Genomic DNA, 22,862 nt, shown 5'->3' with positions numbered 1-22,862 from the left:
GCGGTAGGGGAAGAGAGAGACAGAGAGGAAGGAGGGAGGGTGGAGAAGCAAATGGGCGCTTCTCCTATGTGCCCTGGCCGGGAATCGAACCCGGGTCCCCCGACGCTCTACTGCTAAGCCAACCGGCCAGGGCCTCTATTATCCCTATTTTACTCGGTATTGATTTCAGTCCCAGACATTTCTTCTTAGTGTGGGCTCTTTCCTGGAAAGGAGGCTTGGTGGCCAGACTGCTCTGGTTCCTTCTGATCTTACCACGGGTCCCTGGCACTCACATGCCACTGAGCTGGGCAAAGCCTCTCCCAATTTCAGACGCTGTTCTCAGACTGGCTTTCTGCCATCCCCAGCAACCACTCTGGGTTTCTCCTGTCCTCAGGTTGGTAGGCCCCTGCTGCTCATTTTCCCTTGTTCAAGTGTTGACGCTGTGCAGGTCTTGTGGTTGTGCTTTGTCCTCGCCCACTTGCACTTTGAGGTTGGAGGGGCACATCTTATAAAACCTTTTGCTGCATCTCTCCATGGGCTTTCAGTTTTGACATGTGGTTGCTTTGTATTGATGTAAGGATTCAGAGAGATAAAAAACACTATGCTGTCCCTGCCGTCACTGCATTGTCCCAGAATCCTTGATAAAACCTTAGTGTAGGAATCACTTGAGGTCATTTGCTATGATTAACCCTTAATGCCATCTATCTGGGCAGTCCCAACCTGCATTTCTATTCCTGGGACTGCAGGGTTTTTCAGATTTCACCTCGTTGACATCTCCAGTGACCATGGCCTAGAACCTGCTGTTATATCATGTTATATCAGTGCATTTACGCAGCACCTCCATGTCAGGACACAGGTAAAACCATGCTAGGGCAGCAGATAGGAAAGGAGGAAGAACAACTACTTTTATCTCATAAGACAGGCAGCCATGTAGAAACAGTAAAAACATGGCTGCGATTACAGAGCAAACCTGGGGCCCGGGACACGCGCCTTGCTTGTTCAGCACCGCCGTTTTCAGCTGAGGAGTCTCCCAGGATGCTCTCGTTTGTTTCTCAGATGGAATTTATTTGTGAGCATATGCATGTGCTCGTGTGCACGCAACAACATACATGCCTCATTCATTTGTCCAAGGCTTTCTGGTCATTTCTATCTTGGTTTTTGTTTTTCTGATGAGAAGTTGGCAGGCGGTAACATCAGTAATTATAACGGCAGCCCTATCTTTTGAACTAGCTGTGTCCACACACGCAATTGCTTTTCCACGTTTACGTCTTTGTCTCCTTTGCTCTCACACCGGTCCCCTAGCCAGGATGCCTGACAATGCTGAGGGCTCCCAGGAACAAAGACCAGAGGCCGAGTCCCCCTCTGCCGGGAGGCAGACATCGTTACAGGGAGAGGAGCCTCCTAGGGAGTCAGCTCCCCATCAACAGGGCAACGAGTCAGGGATGCTGAGATAAAAGTGCTTCCAGAACTGAATTACCCTAAATAGCAATGACACCTGGCAATCTGAGGGGGGTTTTAATGGCTCCTGTGACCGCTGCTGTGCCGTGTTCTCAGTCACCCTCTGCTCCCCGAGGGAAAGTCAGTAACATATGACAGAAGAGAAAGGTCACAGGAAAAAACACTCTCCTAAAAGTAGAACTGTAAAAATTAAGTTAAGGGACGGCTTGGGGCTAATTTGGTTATCCCCAAGTTGGCCCCAGGCCAGAGTTGTGTTAATAAAGTATTTGATATTGACATGGGAGCTGTGGGCTCACGCATCTGCTGGTTACACATAATAAATTTGGTTTGGAGGCTTATATGGGGAGTGGGGGTGGTTCAAATCCAAGCTCTTCTCCACTTGGGCGGAAAGTGTCATTGATTTCTTCCCTTCTTTGCTCTCGTCCCCAGATGGGAGAGAGAAAGCCTTGGGCTGATGCTTGGCCACCGGGGTTAGATTAGCAGGATTGCTGCTGCTTGTTGTAAGGTCCACTGGCTCCTGAGAGAGAGGCAGCAGTGTGGAAGGCCAGCCCCCCCCTCTGCTTCATTCTTAGTTGTTCTCGCTTATTGTTTGGTTGTAAGTCATGAAGGAGGAAATCCTTACAAGGCCTTTGCAACTGTCACACTTCTGGCAGATGGGCAGGTGGAGGTGCAGGCAGCCCACGTGGTCTAGTGATTTGGAGCTAGGAAGAACAAATGTCCTGGCTCCTGGGTCCGGGTCCCAGACCCTCTAACATAAACTGGAGAGCAGGGACACATGAAAAAGAGGGGAATGCAAATAATCGAGGACAGAAGGACAAGTAGTGGGTGGAGCAAGTAGAAGCAAATGGTGGACCAAGAAGAGAAGACCAAGTATATAAGACTAGAGGCTGAGAGAGAAGAAGGGAAGAGATACTTCTCCCTTATTCCTGCCTGCAATGCAGCCAGAGTGGCAGTTACTCAATAAACAATAATTAAATGAATAAAACTTGCTCTCACACTATTATACGTAACTCTCAATATTCACTATAAAAACCAAATCAGTCCTCCCAGATCCAATCAGCTGGGATTTGTTTGAAAAATCTCCTGGACAAAGTTCTGGAGTCCCTGTTATGACCAAAATCTTGATAAATTTAAGAGACTAAAACCCTCTTTCAATTTATATCGATGAGTGGGTCTTTTTGGACAATCTTCTAGCACTCACACAAGTCATTTATTTCCCCCAAGTGGAGTTTGAAGGTTTTAATTGCAAATTGATGATCCGTTGGATTGGGAGAACTGATAGAACAAGAGAGAATTCAAAATGCAAAATGCTTATCCCCCATTTTTTTTTAAACATGGCAAGGTTTAAAGGGCTAGAAAATGGAATTTGCTTGAAACTTTTGCAATCATTATTGAGAAAATATACCCAGAACATACACACATGCATTAACTGGAGTGCACAGCTCATAGGCTGGGAAGGAGGAGGAATGTGAGTATAATGAGAACCTATAGAAGGCAATATAGGAAGGATGGGTGAGTTGGTTCATTTTAATAACAATGCTAATAATATCACAGAACATTTGATATTAATATATTCTTTTGTACTTTTCAAGGCCTGTTAGAAATGATCTCATTTGCTCACTCCAATAGCCAACTCTGAGAAAGACTGTGGCAGGTAATTATTATCCCTTCTATATGGACGAGGGGACAACTGAGGTCCAGGGTACTTGATTCTCCTGAAGTTGCACAGCTGGAACTTTGGTCTCTAGGATTCTTTGAGGATCTACTTATCTTGCTGTGATCTGGCATTCAGCAGGTGCTTTGTGACTATTTGTCTCTGTGGGCTCTAACACAGACTCTAATAATCTCTGCCTCCTGGTAGTCACATCCTTGCATAATCCCCTCCCTTTAAGTATGTGCATACCTGTGGTTTGCTTCTGACTAACTGAATACAGCAAAGGCATTTTTGCCATTGTGTTACATAAGATTGTAACTTTCATCTTGTTAGCTGTCTCTCTATACGGGGGTGGGCAAAAGTAAGTTCATAGTTGTGAGTACACAAAACACAGTGTATTCTTATATTATTTATTCATTTATTATTGTATTTTTCTTATTATTAAACTACTTTTGCCCACCCCTGTTCATACTTCCCCTCTCTCTCCCCCAGCCCTCCTTCCCCCTCTGCCCTTACTGGCTTCTCCAGGAACTGCCAACAGCCACGTGAGCTTAGAGTGGTGACTGCCTCCCTGTTTGCACTTTCAGATAAGACCCTAACCCTGGCTGACACCTTGATTGTCACCTTATGAGAAATTATGAAGCTGAAGACCCAGCTGTGCTGTTGCTGGTTTCCTGACCCACAGAAACTAATATAACAAATGTGTGTTAATTTAAGCCACTACATTTATGGTCATCTGTTACAAAGCAATAACCATCCAGTCACTCCAAAGCCCCTGCCCAGCAACCAGCACGTCCTTTGGCCTCCTTCTCTTTGGTGAGAGCACCCAACGTGGAGGGCTGGCTGTGCCGAGCTCTTCCCAGCACCCTCTCGCCTCCCGCAGCGATGGGTAAGGCAACTCCACCTCTTGTTGCTTTTCCTCTTTGCAGTGAAGGAGCAAGTGGGAGGGATCCCCTCTTGTGATCTAGAGTTCACATTTCAGCCTTTCTCCTCCTAGCTCCTCTCTCCAGCTCCAGGCCCAGATGAACTGAAACTAAATCGCATCTGTCCAGGACCACGGACGCTTTGCTGCAACAAGCGGAGAACTGAATAGGCTCCGAGGGGATGCTGGGTTGTTTTGCTGGCAGACCCAGCAAGTCTGGGAGAAGGACGATAATTAAAAGTGGACTTTTCAAATAATAAGTGCTTAATGCACTTGCATGCATGGAGGGGCCTTTTGTGTTCGGCTAGTCTGGAAGCTAAATGATCTTAATCAAGGCATGCTGAGACCGGAGTTCCTGGATCATTTATTGTCTTCCTCTTATGTAACCTTTCACTGGAGCAAATGGGAGAAAACAACATGTTTTCTCAGGCCAGCCGGGAAAGACAATGAGTGCTCTCCATTGCGGAGAGGAGCCACGCATGGCGTTAAGGCACGTTGTCGCCAGCTTGCCATAATCCCAACCACTAGTCTACAGTGTTAGACTGGAGGTTCGCGAGGTGATTTAGAGTCTGTCAGAGTTGGAAAATGCTACATATTTCTCCAGTGGGATCCAGGGTCAGCCAGTCCTAAAGTAACGTTATTGATTCCTGGCTTTCTGAAAGGACACTGGATTTCTTCTTAAAAAGGATGATCTGTTCAGTATAATTTGTAGAGCGCCCATCTTGGATGAAGACCTTCTCACCCTCCAGGGCAGGATAAAGTTGGGGCCACAGAGTAAAAGTCCTGTCCTAATTTCAAGGGTGTGTGATGAGAAACAGGAGAGGGAACCGGAGTCTTTCCTGTGCTGGGGTAACAGTGGCTTCACATGGGGCTTATGTGAAACCAGGTTTGGTAGAACTGTTTTCCGAAGTGGCACTCGGCTCAGTCCCAGCTGCAGCCCACGCAGCAGCACGGGGTTTGACACAGAGGGACATAGCACATGCTAGTTAAAATAAATTCAGCTCAGCCCTGGCCGTTTGGCTCAGTGGGGAGAGTGTCGGCCTGGCATATAGGCACCCCGGGTTTGATCCTCGGTCAGGGCACACAAGAGAAGCAACATATGCTTCTCTCCCCCACCCTCTCCCATTTCTCTCTCTCTTTCCTTCCTTCAGCCAGTGGCTTGATTGGTTCAAGTGTTGGCCCTGGCCATGAAGATAGCTCAGCTGATCTGAGCTCATCAGCCTCAGGCTTTAAAAATAGTTCTGTTGATTCAAGCACTGCCCCAGATGGGGTTTCCAGGTGGATCCTGGCCGGGGCACATGTGACAGTCTGTCTCACTATCTCTCCTCCTCAAAAAATATAAATAAATAAATAAATAAATAAATAAACTCAGCTCTATGTATTTTTTTTTTTTTTTTTTTTAGACTTGGGATTCAGGGACTTGTGAAAACACTGACTAGAAAGCAATGATGTTTTCTGCACTGAATGCTGCATCAAATCTCCTAAATGAAAAGAGGAAACAAATAGGTTGATCAGGAAGCAGCAAGAGCTTCTCCCATCCTGCGGTCAGCATCTGGGCAGCACTTGGGGCTGTACCCAGGGGACGTGGGGTTAGGGCGGGAAGACTTTGGAGTGAACTGAAGCGAGTCTGGAGCCTGGCTTTGCACTTCACTGAGGGGGGGGGGCAAGTCATATAACCTTTCTGATTCTGTTTCCTAAATTCTAAAATAGGAGAAACAGCCATGGCTCACGTATTCACTCATATGCTCCTTTCATCAAACCTATGAGCTGTAAACAGTAAGAATACAAGCACCATGTTTTCAGGTGGGGAAACAAAGGCACAGAAGGAGACAGGAGTGGCTTAAACTAAGTGGCATAGCTGGGACTTGAACAAAGATAGTCTGTGTTCTTAGGAACTATGCCCTATTGCTTCCTGATAGTGATGTCTAAACCTGGGGACCCTGGGGGTCCTGGAAGGATCAGATGAGATACACTGACTGTGCTTAGTAACGGTGCACATGTACAGGTGAAAGGAGGCAACCTGCAAACAGGGAACGTTCCCCTGGGAAGCTCTGTTGCAGGTGGGCATTCTGCCTGGGGCTCCTTCAGTTCTAACCTGTCACCATCACTAGGTCCCTGTGGACGTGTTTTCTCTCCCTCGGGAACCAAGCAGCCCTTGGGCCTTGCTTGGTGCTGGCCACCGTTAGGGAGGCTGACCAGTCTCTAGGTGCACAGCCGCTTGCGCTGAGAGACTCCTTAACATGAGTAATGGGGATCACGAATCATGAATTAGTTCCACGCCACCTCTCTCCTGGAGCAAGTCGTGTTTGAGGAAGGAGACGCACCCAAATGAAGAGTGACATCCTAACTGGGAGGGTGCCAGCCTGCCGCAGTGGCAGGAGGCCCATGAGCCTTGTTAAAGCTGGAGCTTCCTGCGTCACCACTAGTTTGCTTGCTATAAATAGCTGAGAGTCCAAAATTAGTAAAGTAAGCAAGAACATGAAGCACTTGGTGAAACAGAAGACCAGCTGAGCAGGAAAATGATCAGTGTCCTAACAGTTTCCAAGGATCGTATCTGTGGCCCCATGCCTGCCCATCTCTTAGAGTTGCTACCCCCAATTGAATGGGTGTCAACAAAGGGCCATCCGTGCACCAGTGACAGCTGGGGGGCACAGAGGGACGCCAATTAGCTGTAATTATCAGCCCTCTTATTTGTGCGAGGGCGCACTGTGTGCCTAGAGCACTGTTCTGAATATTAGTAAAGATGCACATGTGCTCTGTTTATGCAAAAACTGACATTAGAAACAGGGTTCCAGAGATGAGAGATTCCTCTAGGAGGCCTTTTCAACAGTGGGACTCCTTTAAAATTTCTTTATCACAACTGTGCCCTTCCAAATGTTATCTGGCTTAGAAAATTGTTCGGCGTGACTTAAAAAAACCTATTCTTTAGCTTTTCGCATCAGTTGTATAACTAGGGCAGAGTTATGTAGGCTCTGTGGGACTCAGTTACTGCATCTGTAAAAGGGGACTGTGCCAAAGTATCAATGAATGAGACGATGTGCACGAAAGAGCTGCCCACAGTTGCTGGCACGCAGCCCCGCTCAGTGACTGGTGCTTACTGCCATGTAAAGAGGAAACGGCGTCATGCGTGCCTTGGCTGTCTAAGAGCTGAAACCTTACATGTATGCCATGTGGCTCTGAGACCACCTCCTCAGCTTCCCAAGAACCAGGCTCCTCATCTGTATTGAGGAAGCTGAGCTGCCATCTGGGGTTCCTAAAACTTTGTTTCAAAGCAGGCTTCCCTTGAGAGCTCATTAAAAATGCAGAGTTTGGCCTCCCATTCTCAGACATTCAGATTCCACAGATCTGCGGGGCCCAGGAATCTGTATTGTTAATGAGCAGCACTTGAGGGTGGTCCCCTTTCTCCAGGCAGGTGACAAGAGCAGATGCTGTGAGGGCATACATGGAGAAACCCTGGGCTGGATCTAGGCCACCCACGGCCGACGCACTCACTGCTGGTCCCGCCCCTGGGCATTTCTGGGGAACACTGTTAACGATGTAGTGAAACCAACAGTCGAGTGTGAGTCCCCTCAGAGTGCATGGTGCTTCCCGGCCCTCCTACCCTTACCTGCCCCCTGTCCTTCCAACGCCTGGGGCCTCCTGCCTCCCAGACTGGCACACAGTGAACAGCCATGGCTACAGCAGGAACCCCAGCTCCCTCTGCCCCTGACCTGGCATGGGGTTGCCTGCAGTGCCAACAGGGATAAGATGGCAGGACTTTTGAAATTGGGTTAGAATGTATTTATTTATTTAGGAACTGAGTAAATCCTTCCTATTGGCCGTGCTGCTGAAGGGGGCGTGGCTGGGCATGCAGGGCCTGCGCAGACGCGATGGAAACTAGGACCCCCGGAATGAAAGGGCAGTGCGCTGAGCCTGCCTTCCAACCATGCCGTCATCCCTAGAAGGGCATGCTCGGAACGCAATGGCTCTAGCTACAAATTCTATTAACTCTAATAGTTGTTCTGTGGTGAATGGATAATGCATTTAGCAGAAATAGACCCAATCAATTTATATGAAACTCATAAAACTTTCTCATTGGAATTGGCAACTGTTCATGAATCTCAGGGGCGTATGTGAGAATGGACAGTCTGTCACCCTTACTGCTGGGCACATCAGCGGTGCCAGGGGTTAATTAGAGAGGTGGGCCAAATGAAGCTCTGGCTCCCTGCCGCCTCTCCCTTCGCCCCTCAGAACCATGAGCAGGGTCGGGGCGGGGGGACCAGGAGACGCCCTACTTCAAACCTTCGCTTTTAAAAATACCAATTTTTCGGCCCATGTCTGTTTTCACAGTAGCCGCTCTTCCACGAGCTCTGTTGCCTGCGAGTTCGCTGACGCGTCCAGGTGCCAGACTAGGGGATGGCAGGCGTGAGGAGGCTGGACTGCCGCAGGGTCATGGCTGGCCGGTGCAGGCTCGCCATGGCCCGGCCCAGTGGCTCGGGCTCCAGTTCCGGTGTTCTTTTCATGATCTTACATATTCTCAATTGCCCCCACCCCAGTTTGGCAAGAGAAGTGCACTCAGAAAATGGCAAACCAACTGTCACCAACCAACTCAGAGGCAAGACGGTGGTTTGCAGCGAGGACCCTATGAGTTATGGTTACTTGTGGGTCGGGCCCCAGGTTTAGGCTGATTCTCGGTGAAACCGAGCTGACTCACCTCCTCTCTCCCTACACAACCCGGTGAGCTTGTAGGAGAGGGGTAAGGAAGCTGAGGCAGGGTCACCGGGCCTTGTGGGTCCTGCTTGTCCTTAACACAGCTTTTAGAGAGAGACAGGATGGCAGAGCCTGCTGGCACCTCCTCACCCCTAATGTTCATTAGCGAGAGAGAGAGTGCTCTGGAGCTCTGTGATTGCATTATCCCAACCATTTGGTTAGTGTAATTCTATGTGCAAAGCTGACAAATGTAATTTTCCCTCTCACTTTTTTCCTGATTAGCTCAAGTGACTCAGGCTTCCAAGAACACGTTGTAAGGCACCTGGATGGGCCTTCCCTGCCGGGAGGCGCAGTCCCCCGTGGGCGAGGGGCCCTCGAGGGAGGACTGGCTGGGGAAGCGAGGCATATTTAGGGAAACTTGGAAGCTTTGCGAGTGACTGCCTTCCGAAACCGCCTTTGCGTTTCCAGGAGCTGCTCTGCCTGCCAAGAGCACAGCTGAAAGGCCACCAGCTGCCCTGCTCCAGCCCCGCAGAAACGGACAGCGCTGAACTTCAGGAGAAAATCTTATTATCTTGTCTCCTCCGACAATTGATTTGTTTACTGGTCATGGAGGGGCTCTCTTCTGGGACGTGCTACCCGCCTTTCCATTTTTGGTGTTGACCTCTGATTGGAGACTTGGCTTCTCAGAAGCAGCTTAGCTGGCTGCAAAAATGAAGATTTCAGGGCTACATCCCGGTCCCCTGAGCAGCTGTGGGCCACTTCCATCCTTCTCAATCACCTTCCTCACCCCTATCATGGGAACCGCAGCACTTGTCCCTGGGCCACAGTGAGGATGTGAGGACTTGACACATGGGTCACCCTAGCCCAAGGTCAGGCGTGCTCACTGATTATCCCTTTCCTTTCCCTCCCAGGCCCCAGTCCTCCCTTTCTCTCCTGGGGCCTCCCAGGTAGGAGCTCGACTTTGGGTGAAGCTTCAAGTTGCAGGCTATGATCTGCCGGTTCCCAGACCACTTGGCTCCCCTGACCAGAAGCTGCAGAAGAGTATGAGCTGACCCTGTCTGTTGTGCTGGGCCGTGGGGGATGGGTGCCAGGCCAGCGTTTGCCCTGGTGATTATTTCTGAGTGGGCGTGGTCCTGACCTTGGCCTCCCATGAGCCCGCTGGACCTCTCTTCCCCCAGGTCCCTCCTCCTCTGCCTGACACTTTTTTCACTGTAGGCGTGTAACTCAGCTTTAATTATTTGTCTACGCGTACTCTCCTTTTCTAATCTGTGAGTTTCTTGAGCTCCTGAACTGGACCTTGTTCTGCTCAGCATCTCTGAGCACTGCTCTGCCTTCGGAGGGAGTGTGTGGGAACTGGCTGGGTCCAGATCAAAGCCGGCAGGAGTAGGCCTCAACGTGGACACGGGGGTGGCCGGCCTGTTCTCCTGAACCACGGGGCTGAGTCCTGGCTAAGTGCTGATTCGGAGGGCCCAGTGGACTTTGTCTGGTGGTGGTGGGGGAAGGGGGCCCTGCTCCCCTCCCCTATAAATCCTCCTGATAAAGACAAAGGCACCCCGCACACACCAGTAGGGTCTACAGCAAGGTGGGGCTGTGAGAGCTGTCAGGCTGGGGAAGAGAGGCTCCCAAGGCTGACACACAGCGGGGAAGCGGGTTGGGAGCCTGCCATCTTCTCCTTCATCTTCTCCCTCGCCTGAGCTGTGCCCAGATGTGGCCATGGGAGAGCACTGGCTCTTTATTCGGTTCTCTAAAGCCTTCCCAAGGAGCCGACGAAAGCGCAGTGTCCTCTTCCCTTTGAACCGGGGTTACTCCAGGAGGGGTCTGGGGACAGAAGGCTGAGCCAGAGCCACTTGCCCGTCACTTCAGCTCGGAGGCAGGGGCTGCATGGTACAGGAAGCAGCGTTCCAGCCTTTGTCACCTCCAGCCTCTCAGGCAGCCACTCGCTTCTAATTTTATCTGGAGGGGGTAGGGGAGCATCTCTGCTTCTGAGTCGCTGTGTGATTTCATTAGTCTGAATGGCCATTGGCCAGGCCCTGATCGATTCGCCTTTTAGGGACAGTGGGAGTTATATGGCAATAAACCCGTGAGTCAGGCAGGGTGGATGGCTGATTCCTAAATGCTGGCAGCAGGGGAGCCAGCAGCCAACATATGAGAACTGAGCGCAAGCATTAAGTGCCCACCGGTCAATCAATAAGTGTTTCTGGACCCCCTGCTATGTAATCAGCGCTGGTGGTCAGGCGGGGCGGTGGCCTGGATGTTGTTTAGCATGCCCGGAACTTCTCGCAGGAGGCAGTGGTTGATGGAGGGCCGTGGGTGGGATGGGGTGGTGAGGAGGCCCTTGAACCATCCACAGTGGGCTGCCTCCCTCATGTTAAGACGTTTCCACGAACCATGCGCTACGAGTCCGGGTTGGAAAACAGAGACTGCAGTTTATGAGGCCAAGTTCCTCTTTATGTGGAAAAACACAAAGGTATTTTGAGGTTCTGGTTAAAGATGGAAAGAGGAAAGGGGAGAAGTGATGGGAAAGCAATGAACTCTTTCCCTGGTCTGGTGGCTGCTAGATCAGGCAGGAGTCAGCACGGGGCAGCTTTTTGGAGGAGAGAAAGGAGAGGATGTCTTCAAAAGCAAAGCAAAGCTAATATTTACTAAATATGTTGAGAGTCAATGAATTTAGTAGAAAGGTATAAGCTTCTACCTTTTTTTTTTTTTGTATTTAACATTAAACAAGGATTTTACATTTATAAATAGAAATGAAAGATTTATCATTTAATTGTCATTATTTTAGTAAAGAATTACGTGTTATAGGAAAAGGAGTGTGGGTGAATCGTGTACTGTACACCTGCTCCTCCAGGTTACTCATGTTGGGAAAGGCCTCACGTGCCCGGACCCAGCCGCTCACCTGGGGGACCCCTTGACCTGCTGGTGTCAGGCCCCACGGCCTCCATTAGCTTCTCCGGGCTAGGCTCACAGAGCTGACCCTGCTGAGATTTCCTCTGGTACAAAGAGTGGCTGAGAAGCAGAGGTAGATTTAAGGGCAGGTGGACAAGGCACACGCCCTGGGCCCCAACTTCTGAAGGGCCCCGCAAAACCCCAACTTTACATTTTTTTCTAATGTAAGGGGCCCAATATTTTCTTCTGCGCCCGGGGCCTCAACCAACCTTAATTTGCCTCTGCTAAGAAGTCACACTGCTTAGGGCCCGAGGCTGAGGAGGCCTGGAGTGAAACTGTGGGGAAATGTGTCAAACCTGAGGCTTTTGGGGCTTTAGCCCTGATGGGCTAGCCTGCCTTTAGTGCAACAGGTAACCTTGACCCTGGGCCCAACCCTCTTTGTGAGGGGAAAAAAACCTGATGGAAGGTTTGATTTATTTGTTCAGGAAATGGAGAGTGGTTGGTTCCAAGGGACAGAGCTGAGGAGGGGGCTCCAGCTTGGTTCTCCTGGCTGGGGCGGGACCTAGGCATCCAGGACCCGGAGGACAGAGGCTCCTCTGCACAACTTCCGCTTCCAGAAGCCCCCTTTGCCCAGGTCCTAAGAGAAGCAGATAGCTTCCTCTTGGAGCTCCCTAGCCAGAGTGTAGGGAATGTACTTTCTATAGATCAATATGTAATTCTTTAAACTTAGCTCCCCACCCCAATCATAGCACATAGCTTTCTTCTGTCTTTTGCAACAAAAACTGACTTGCTCAAATTTGTAAGCTGATCCCTTACCTGTAGGGTCAAAGATGGGGTTCTCTCTTGGTGCGTTTTCCCAGCGTTTCGCCTCCTTGTTTGGGTTTCTCTCAAACAGGTTTCTGGACTTGGGTGCTGTGTTCTGCAGCATCTTGTCATCCCCACTGACTAGAACAGAGAAGACCCCATCAGCTGAGTTAAGGGAAGCTCGGTTCTCGGGAGAGGGAGGAGTGTGCTCCAAGGCAGGTCGGGGAAAGTGGGCCGAGGTCAAGGAGGGACAGTGAGGCCTGGGGGAGTCGGGGCTGGGCAGCAAGTGCCAGGGGCAGGGTGAACTCACTGGTGAGGTAGCAGTCCAGGCTGATGGAGATATTGTCAAAAGCCACGGTGGCTCTGGATCCTTGTCCCCACCAGGCAACAATCTGCAGCCAGAACCTGTACGTGTGTTAAGAGGAGTGTGTGTGAGGAACCGCCCGCCCTGGCCGTGTCTTAGGACTCAGCAGCCAGCAGATGGGTGCTGACACCATGCTCATGATTCGTTTCATCAGCCTCCTGTCTCAGAGTGGCTGTCCCCCGGCAGCATCCACATTACCCCCTGCTACTCCAGCACAGAGCACTGCCCTTTTTTGAGGGGCTGTTCTGTGTGTCACCCCCTATGGGACAATGGAGTCTGGGGCTTGGGTCTGGGACTCCTGGAAACTCTGAGGAGACCTCTCCCTTTCTGGGTGTGCAGGGTAGGTAGAAATGGTTAGGCTTGCTATTCAGCTGGTACTCCCTGGTAAAGTTGAAGTCATTGTTAAAATATAAAAATGCTTCTGTACCAACTGATAAAGAGCCACTGTCCTTTGAGAGTTCCCCACCTGTTGCTCCAGACAGCCGGGCTTTTCCCTGGTGCCCCTTGGTTTCCCCAGTATCCAGTGACCAAAAGGCCAACCATTCACACTGCGGGGGTGTGGTGTCCCGCGTCAGTTCCTCCTGAGGTTGGCCTGTGTAGTGCCCAATTGGTTGTTAAATATTAAATGACTTGTGGATGTTTGTAAACAACACAGAGTGGGCCACAAGGATTAACAGGAAGCCCACTGCACTATTATCGCTCCCACCTCTTTCATAGCCTTGCAGGGTCAAGTCCTAGGGCTGTAGCCAGGGAAGGCTTAGGGTGGAGGAACAGAAAACACATTGGGTTCATTTGTCTCCTGGGGAGCCAACCTCCTGGAAGGCTGTCAGCCAACCAGCTCTTTCCTGCCCTGGCCTGAGAGTTGCCAGAGAACTTTAAAATCTCCCCACCCCCCTCAGAAAGTCAATCCAGAATGCCCTGCAGGAGTGTATGCAGACTCTGTGTGGATGTTAAAACATCAAGAGAGGGAACCCCTGTCTCGGGCGACTGAATAAACCACATGTGAATGGTCATACTACGGAATGCTACTCTCCGGTATTAAAGAATGGACTAGGATACAGGCTGTGAAAAGGATGCCCCTCAAAAACATGATGCTAAGTTAAAAAAGCCAAACAATAAGTTAAAGACCTCATGATTCCATTCATATAAGTAGCTCCATTTATAGTCTATGAAATGCCTGGAATAGGCAAATCTATAGAGACAGAAAGCCGATTAATGGCTGCCTACAGCTGGGACCACAGTATTGTCTGTAAACCAATACCAGGGCTCTTTTAGGGGTGGTGAAACTATTCTAAAATTAGATTGTGATGCTCTTTGTACAACTCTGCACATCTGCTAAAAGTCACTGGTGTGTACAACTAAATCAGGTGAATAATGTGGTCTGCAAATTATAGCTTGATAAAGCTGCTAGAAGGAAAAGGAGAGAGAGGGAACTCAGACAGCAGCATGCTGGCAGCTAGGGACTGCAAGGGCAGAGAGGCGGGGCGTTGGCGGGAGTGGAGACTGCTGTGTGGGGACGGCAGGATAGAGGACACAGAATGTTACCTGTTACCAGATGGGCGAGCCCCTGGGAGAGAAACGTGCGGGAGACAGGAAGCTCACTCATGATTCGTGTGGAGGGCAGCACCGCCCTCCTGCCACCTGGGCTGGAAGCCCCTTATGCCCCTGAGCAGACAACCTCTGATCATCACGTATGTGGTTTAGACACTGGTTTGGTTATTCCTAGCCAGAGAACAATTACTGCTTCCTGTAGGGAAAGACTTGAAGTCAAAAGTAAACTTTTGTCTAATAGACAGACAGGAACAGAGAGAGATGAGAAGCATCAATCACAATCATCAGTTTTTTGTTCCGACATCTTAGTTGTTCATTGATTGCTTTCTCCTATGTGCCTTGACTGTGGCCTTCAGCAGACCCAGTAACCTCTTGCTGGAGCCAGTGGCCTTGGGTTCAAGCTGGTGAGCTTTTTTTTTTTTTTTCTCAAGCCAGATGAGCCCGCACTCAAGCTGGTGACCTCAGGGTCTCGAACCTGGGTCCTCTGCATCCCAGTCCAATGTTCTATCCACTATGGCACCATCCGGTCAGGCTGTGATTGATTATTCTTAATTGAATTATGTAACAAAATTGTTTATGCTTTTATCCATCTTGTGAAATCTGGCCATTCACAAATAATTCCTCTTGTTTACAATTCTGAATTAGAGCACCCGAATCTGGTTCAATTCTAAAGAGAAAATGTCTAAATCTGTTGTACCCATGGCCAAGCCCACTGGTGCCCTTCAGGCCCTATCCCCTTTAGTCAGGATAGACCAGCAAGAAGGCTGGTGGTTGGTCGGGTGTGGATTGAGAAGCGTTCAGTGGAAAATCCCCAAATCCTGCTCTGGGACATGTGGGCATGCTGGGTGAGTGTGCCTGAGGGAAGTGGGAGGCATCTTTCATTATGAGCTTGATAAGTGCCTATCAAGCAGGTTTCATTTCAAACACACTGATCTTGTATTGGGCCCCTTCTAAGGCCTATGAGGGAGTCTAAGATAAATCCAACAGGAACACCATATTCAAGTTGCTTACAGTCTAGAGGAGAGGTGAACGGTGCATATGTATGTCAGCGCAGAATATGGTGGAAGGAGGGAAATGCCACACGAGATGTGGATACAATGCTCTGAGAACTCAGAGGAAGGAGGAATTCCACCAGGCCGGGGAGATGGGAAGCACTTCACAGAAGTGGCATTTATGTTGGTGTTGAAGAGAGAAAAGTCCTCAAAGATGTGGATGTGGGGTGGGGGTGGGGAGGCCGTGAGGAGAGGGCCATGGAGGAGCTCCATGGAGTGAGGAGTGTGTCAGAGCAAGACAGGGCGCTGGCTCGAGCGAGGGGTATAAAAGGAGGCACAGATGGTGAGAGGCACGTGCGTTTCACACACCTGCAGCGGGTTTCACCGAATGTTGGCAAGGTTACAGCTCTGGTTCCCCAGATCTCCATGGGGAACACGGTCCATAGATGAGTTCCTGGCTTGAGCCTACGTAACCTTGGACACAGCCAGGCCTAGGATTCTCCAGTGGCCAACGAGGGCCCTACTACGGCTATCTTGTTCTCTTTACAGCAGTTTCCTGGGTGAGGGAGTGCAAAGAATCCTGGCAGGTGGCTATCAGAGGCCAGAGCTACCTTGTGCTCCTGCACAGCAGGGGGTCGGGGCCGCCGCCCACCTCTCTGATTCTCTGCTCTGCGTCATCTCCTAGCCTGACTCCCGTAGGCCAAGGGGCCATGCTGGGCGCTGAGTTCAGTGCTGAGCTTCATCACGTGTGTGCCATCCCTGGGGCCTGGGGTGCCTGAGCCAGTAATTACATATGTGTGCCTATCAAGCATAAGGGGAGGGGATAAAAATCCCTATTTCCCCCTAAATGAGCCCATTCACTGAACATCTCCCCTCCTACCTTCTTTATTATTGAGGGGTTAGAGCTACAGAGATCTAACCAGCCGCCCTTAGCTTGGATGACATGATGCAAGCCAGGGCTGGAACGGTTTCTAAGCAGAAGAGTTTCTAAAGTGCTCTGTGAGGCAATGGCAGTGGCAGCTGCTGTTTAAAAGCGTTTGATTGACACTGGGAATTGCACATATTTTGAGTCAGGAACACTCACAACAATCAGGGAAGACTCGATCAGATGTCGAATCAGATGTAAACATGAGATGCTGCCTCTATCTACGCAGGAAGCCAACCCTTCCCCACATGCCCCAGACTCCAGCAGCTACGAGGAAGGGACAGGTGGGACAAAGGGTGTGGGGAGGGCAAGGGTGAAGCAGAGGCAGTTTGGGGATGGGGGATGGTAGGTTATGGGGTAGGAAGGGGGCAGCAGAACCAATCTAGGAGTTTCTTTTCCATGGGGGCACTGGCCGAGAGGTGGCCTGGGCCACCCGGATTCGGGCTTCTCCACTTTGATGGCACCCAGTTGGGTCAGTATCAGCACCTTAGGGGAAGAAGAGGTTGCTCTGGCTCTGTTCACATCTCTGAGCTAGAGACGGGTGACTTCCCCAGGCTCTCAGAGTCCTTTCAGCCCAGCCAGTCTTTCCTGTTGATTTTCCTCCTCACCACCATCCCCGCCAAAAAGTGATGCTACCAACTTACTCTTCAGAGTCAGCCATGCCTCAGGTCCTGAGTTCTAGCAGGCCCCAGACGGACCACTCTAGGACCAAGGCAAAGTGCTAGCATGTAGTGGGTGGAGGGCTCTGGGTCTGAGGCAAAGTCCTAACACGTACCAGGTGAACTGCTCTGGGTTTGAGGGAAAACCAGGTCCATTACTGCCAGGATCGCAGGGGCCAGGTGGTTCTAACGAACACACAGGTGACTCTGCCCCCCTACCCCAAAGCCAGAGCTGTGTGGGGGAACAGGAAGCTGAGCCCCCATGGCTAGAGGCCTTGCCCTCCCTCTCCGTGGGCAGCTCCCTCCTGATCTGTGCCACTTATGAACATGGCAACTGAGCCCCCTCTTTCTAGCCCTTGGCATTGGAGATGTCCCTCCCAGGCCCTCAATAATTTACACCTGCTCAGCTCTTTTGGTTTCTCTAAAGAAGACACTTTTAATTGAATAGGTTGTTGCTTTTCTCTTTTTTTCCAGCCAGAGGTGTTGGAAGCTTGTTGCCTAAATAGACCTGTCTAGAGGTCTTGGTTGGAGCCTGGCTTTTCATGAAGAACCGATCCTTTGACTCTGTGTTGTTCAGCTTTACAAAGAGGCCTGTTGCGAGTTGGCCCCAGGGGATTCTGGGAGGTGGCCATTTGGGCAGTGGGCCAGGCTTAGAGAAGTGGTTTGGGAATTGGGCATCCCCCAGGCTCACTGGGCAGATCTCTGCATAGAAAGTGCTGATGCTGCTCACGCACAGCTCGAAAAAATGCTCGATCTCGTGCAGACAACAGACTGTTAATGGACATTGAATGTAATGCCTTATTTGCCACCCTGCCATCCGTAGGGATTGACAAACCTAATTAAATTCACGTAATGATTTTAAGTAGCTGACAAAAAAAGTGTGTGTCTGAATGTGGACTGAGGGAACAGGGATGATTTGGAGAGAGGGCAAGACAGAATTTCTGGACTGGTAAAAGGCATTTGACAGATGGGCACCATGTCTGAGATTCCCCGTCAACCACTCAGTGGGCTTGGAAGGAGGGGGTGCGCCGATCCCTTCTCGCAGCTGGGCTCGTCTGGGCTCCGGCTGCTTAGAATGGAGCTGGCAGACTGCAGAGGAAACCACCTTTTCCAATTTCTCACTGCACACCTGATTTGCTCTGCAGAAGTCTTCTAAAATGGACTGTCACAAAGCTTGGGTCGCAGCCTGCATTTCTAGTAGAATAATGTATGTGATGAAAGAGCCTTGCCGAGCCTGTCCTATTATCTGCGTAATTGACTTCATTACTGGTAAAGAGGAGGGGCCGATGGCCAGTTTGGGTTCCTGAGACCAGCCTTGGCTGGGAACAATGTGGCTGGTCTGGACACGTGCGCCCTCAGTCTCGGACTTCCGCTCCTGCGCAGTGCAGCGGGGACGGCGGCGCAGTCCAGGCCAGACTCAGCCGGGAGCACCTTCTCCCTCACTCTAAGAAGTATACATAATTTCCACCTCCTGACTTGGTTTCCCTTCTGGGCTTAATGTCACGAAGACACCGAGAATGACTCCAGGGTGTCCAAGGGACATCAGAGACTTTTCACAATGAGCAGGGAGCCCTCGGGGGTAGAATAAGGGAGAAAGTGAATTTTTAGTCATGCCGAGGGAAGGAGAAGAATCACTCAGACTCTTCAACATTCCGGTCCCAGGCTTCCAGACATTGGCTGGCTGCGCTCAGTTCTGGAGGCTGGGACTAAAGGACAGCTGGTTCCCATGTTTGCCCGGGCACACCACCAACCAGGAAAGCCCTCCGCGAGGGCATCCCCCAGGCTGCAGGGTGGAAGAAGCCCTTCTCTAGCAAGGTCCCATTTGGCACATTCATGCTTTTATTTTGGGTCAAGTAGAGTATACTGAGCTCTCCCCAGCCCCAGGCTTTGAGGGGGAAAAGGAGGAAGGCGGATGACTTGCTTCCAGAGCCCTAGCCCTGCAGGGGAGGTGCTTGTGCACAGAATACCTGCCCCACAGGCTCCAATGTATGCAGTAACCTGGGGAGAGAAAGTAATGTACAATACTTGGGGGTGGGGGAGAAGGGCGTTCCTATCAGAGGTACCAAAGCTAGGTTACATCTGGAAGGCCAGCAAAGAAGAAAGAGCAGGAACTTCTTGGGAGTGTCATTTGACTTGCCTGGTTCCACAGGGACAGCAGTGGGGATGAGGTGGGGAGTCAGGCCTCTCACATCCCAGGCAACTGCTCTCCTTATCCCTCTCAGAAGTATCGAAATTCTTTAATCTCACTTAGTTTCTTACGTACGCCATAATATGGGGATGTACGTGAGTCCCTTGGAGCAACTGGGGACCTGCCGGGCTGTCCAGAGCGAGAAAGTGCCTGCATCCGTTTTTCTCCTAGAAGTCCCCATGTCCACTCCGCCTTCCTCAGACACACACACATCCCCAAAACTGGCCTCTTCCACTATCCTCTGCTGCGGTGTAGCTTGGAGGGCTGAGATGGTGCCAGAGAGTGGCATTTCCAATGGTGAAAAGATACAAGAGAAATGGCTTTTTCTCCCCTCACAAAAGAATCTTTATGTGGGTGAATCAGCAGCCTTTTCTGTTTGGAGGAGGCTGAGTTTCAAAAGGTAGAGTGGAGTGAAGACTGGGCTGTATACTTGGTGGGACCCTGGGTGAGCCACTGAAGCTTGGTCAGAACCACCTCGGCTTTAAAAAAATCTGTCACGTGGGTATTTTCACACTGGACATCTTTCTTTAACATGGGAGATTCAAGTTCATTGTTTCTGTTTTATATTACATTAAATAAACTATGTTTCACTAGGTAGTATTATAAGTTACATTATCTCCCTCTCTCTGCCTTTGCGCAAAGATTATTTGAGCACTTTGTATGAGTCAGGCACCATGTCTACAGCTGGAAGTACAGAGATACATAACACATGGATCTTGACCTTGAGGAATTTGTAATTCACATTATTCACTGTCTAGGGGATCTCTAAAGTCCCTTTTAGTTCTTCCCTCATAGAGCTATAGTCTACCCCACAGAATAGCGGTTGAAAAAGACTGATATACACAATATGGGAAAATATTGAATCTGAGCTATGAGAGAGAAGTCAAGAAAGACTTTGAAAAACTGAATGCCTAGGAGAACGGTAGAGCAGTGGCCATGCAGGGGCAGGTGTGGTTGTGGGAGTTATGTTCAAGGTGGGGGTGGGATGCCAATTGGGCAGCTGGAAACCCAGGCTAGGACGCAGGTGGAAGTAAAGACAATGATTTATCTGCATGGGGGTCAGGATGAACACCATGAATGTCAATGAGGTTCTTGGAGAATAGCATGTAGAGAACTGGACTCTGCTTTGCTTCAAAGATCAGCAACTAAGTTACCCCTTAAATTCTAACCTTTCATGCCTGAAGAGAGAAGGGGCTGAAAACACAGGGCTACATTTTCAGAGGAATTAAGAGTTATGAAAAACATAGGCATCTGTTGACTTGTAAACTGAGCTGTGGATATTATCAAGAAAATCTTGAGCAGATCTGAACATCCCATTATTCTAAAGGGGTTCACTTATTGCCATTTGGAGCAACTACTTCCTAAACCAGGCTCATAGGCTGGATCTGTCTCACTGCTCTGCATTCTTGATTGTGGAAACTTAGCAGTCAGAAGCAACAACCTGTCCCAAACGTCACAGAAAATCAGTGTTAGAAATAGGATTTAAAGCTCAGAATTGCTGATCTACTCCCTGCTCCAATGATCTGGGATATTTTCTGAGAAAGAAACAAGGCCAGATCCTCCCGGAGTTATGAATGATTGACTGGTATATATCAATGCCTTGTTGCACACTGTGTTGCTGAGCCACTAGCCACATCTTTACCCCTCTTCTCAGAGGGCCGACCCAATGCCGTCCTGGGCCATGGTGCCATTTGGAAGGCAGTAGCAGAAGGGACCTCTTCTCCTCCAACTCCTCTTCCCCCTTTCTGAGCTCCACTTTGAGGCACACATCATTTTACATTTGGTCCCTCACAAGAGCCTTCCACAGTCTCCATGCTCTGGTTTCTGATCCTCTGCCCATCTCTGTGCTCAGTGCCTCTCTATCCTCACAGCCTAGGGTCCAAACACGTGGTTCACTATCCATATTCCCCCTCTCTCAGGGTGACTGCTCAGGATTCTCTGCCACAGCCTAGTTGAAGTCACGTACCACATCCTGCTCCAAGCCTCGGCTCATCCTGATACGCTACTTTGGAATGGCCTGTCCCGTTTACATTTCCCTAAGACTTAAATTTTCCTCGAGTTCCCTCCTGTAATCATCCCATTTTCTTCATGACAACCCCCCCAACACAGGGAGGTCCCTGTGCCATTTGAATACTGGCCGTGCTCTGTGGGACCCTGCACAATGGCTCTCTGTGTTTCTGTTTGCCCCTCAATGCATATGCTTTGTCTCCCTGTGACCCAGCAAGAGGCCCTGTGATGCAGCAAGAGGCTGGGTCATACATCCTCTTCCATCTTCTGCACTTGTTGGGGCTTAATATATGTTTGCTGGCAATGTGACAGGTAATAACACTTCTCCAGTTACTTAATTTCCTATCTTGCCCACAAGATAGCTGAATTTGACATTTCATGCCAGCGACTTCCCAATGTGGTCAGGCATCAGTATAACCTAGGGAATTATATAGGTATAGTCCTAGGCCCAATATGTGATCTACTGAATTAGAATCTCTGTGTATGGGGTCCAGATTCAAGACTGATCAATGCTCAGAGTAGCTAAATAAGGAATCAGTATTCTCAAGTGACACTATGACAGGCGTTCAGAGATGGGGACTGTACACATTGGCTTATATCATGACACAACATCTGTTTTTCCTCTCACTAAATCCATTTCCTTTCTTCTGAGCACAGCTAGACTACATTCTCCAGCATCCCTTATAGTTAAGTGTAGCCATGTGACTGAATTCTCATCAATGAACTGAAACAATGACTCATAAAAATCTTCCTATACAAGGCCTTCCACCCCCATGCTCTTTCTCCATCGGCTGTCCGAATGCCAGGGATTCCAAAACTGGATAAAAGGGTGGAACCGCAGGGAGAAAGAGCCTGGGTCCCTGAATGACCAGATGGAAGGCCACCCACCAACCAGCACATTCATTTTGGATTTCACATGAGCAAGAAATACATCTCTATTTGTGCAGAGGATTGTAGGTTTAATGTTACTTTGGGCAGTCTTACCCCACCCACCCCAGCTAACATATGTGGCACAAGCCTAGCCACTCAGATGTGCTCAATGCACTGAGGGTGGCTGGGTTGATGGCCGGCCCAGTCCCGGAGGTGGGTGATGAGGAACATTAGCCCTTGGTTGGCTGCGGGACTCCAAGGTGCCCTTCCCCATTGAACACTCTGCACCACTCCAGGACGAGGGACGTGCCTGAGTGAGGCAGCACAGATTTAGGGGTGAGGGCTCTGCGACGCTACTTCCTACCTCCTCTGGGAAGGTAAGAAGAACAAAGGCAAATTCCCTGTTCTCATCAACCTGATGAGTTTAGTCAGAGCAAGTCACCTTACTTGGCCAAAATTGCACTGGAGTCCACCATTTTCTCTCAGTTCGAAGAACTGACTCAGCCTAATGATAATAAGCATGTTGAGGTCCTCAGCACCTGCAACTTCAGGAAGGGACCCTTGTGCTGCGACAGCTGGTTAGGGGCCAGAGCACCTTTTGTTTTCTTCCCCCACTGTGAGGAAGGCCCTAGAAGGTCTGGGCTTTGCCTGGGTATGGAGACTCAGGGCAGTCAGACAGACTCCCTGCAGGAGGAGCAGACAGCACTGTGGGAAAGTAGAGCCTTGAGGTCTTCCCCTCCCCCAACCCGTCCCTGACCTTGGAGCCTGTGGGGCTGCTCCCAGAGTGAGTCCCTGATGTGAACCAGTTAATGGTGAGTGAATGAACAAACACAGGCTCGCCCAGGAGGACAGTCGTTGTCCTCTGTTTCTGTCAGCGTGGGGGAATATGGCAGAAGGAGACCCCAAACTGTCTA

The 22,862-nt window shown here is 50.0% G+C and overlaps 1 protein-coding gene across 1 annotated transcript in view; it reads right to left on the bottom strand.

Annotated features, from left to right (window-relative positions):
- Positions 1-22,862, bottom strand: part of ALK (ALK receptor tyrosine kinase) — a 693,423-nt gene that overhangs the window by 58,998 nt on the left and 611,563 nt on the right. Inside the window, exons 10-11 of the mRNA XM_066378600.1 lie at positions 12,703-12,797; positions 12,405-12,533 (exon numbers count right to left, since the gene is read on the bottom strand). Coding sequence (XP_066234697.1) covers positions 12,405-12,533; positions 12,703-12,797 — 224 coding nt within the window. The remainder of the gene's footprint in view (positions 1-12,404; positions 12,534-12,702; positions 12,798-22,862) is intronic.

This window comes from Saccopteryx leptura, chromosome 3 (assembly GCF_036850995.1).
Source record: "Saccopteryx leptura isolate mSacLep1 chromosome 3, mSacLep1_pri_phased_curated, whole genome shotgun sequence".
In the NCBI taxonomy this organism is placed as follows: domain Eukaryota; kingdom Metazoa; phylum Chordata; class Mammalia; order Chiroptera; family Emballonuridae; genus Saccopteryx; species Saccopteryx leptura.
Note: the sequence above shows the minus strand (reverse complement) of the source record. Positions and strands in the feature narration are given on the sequence as shown.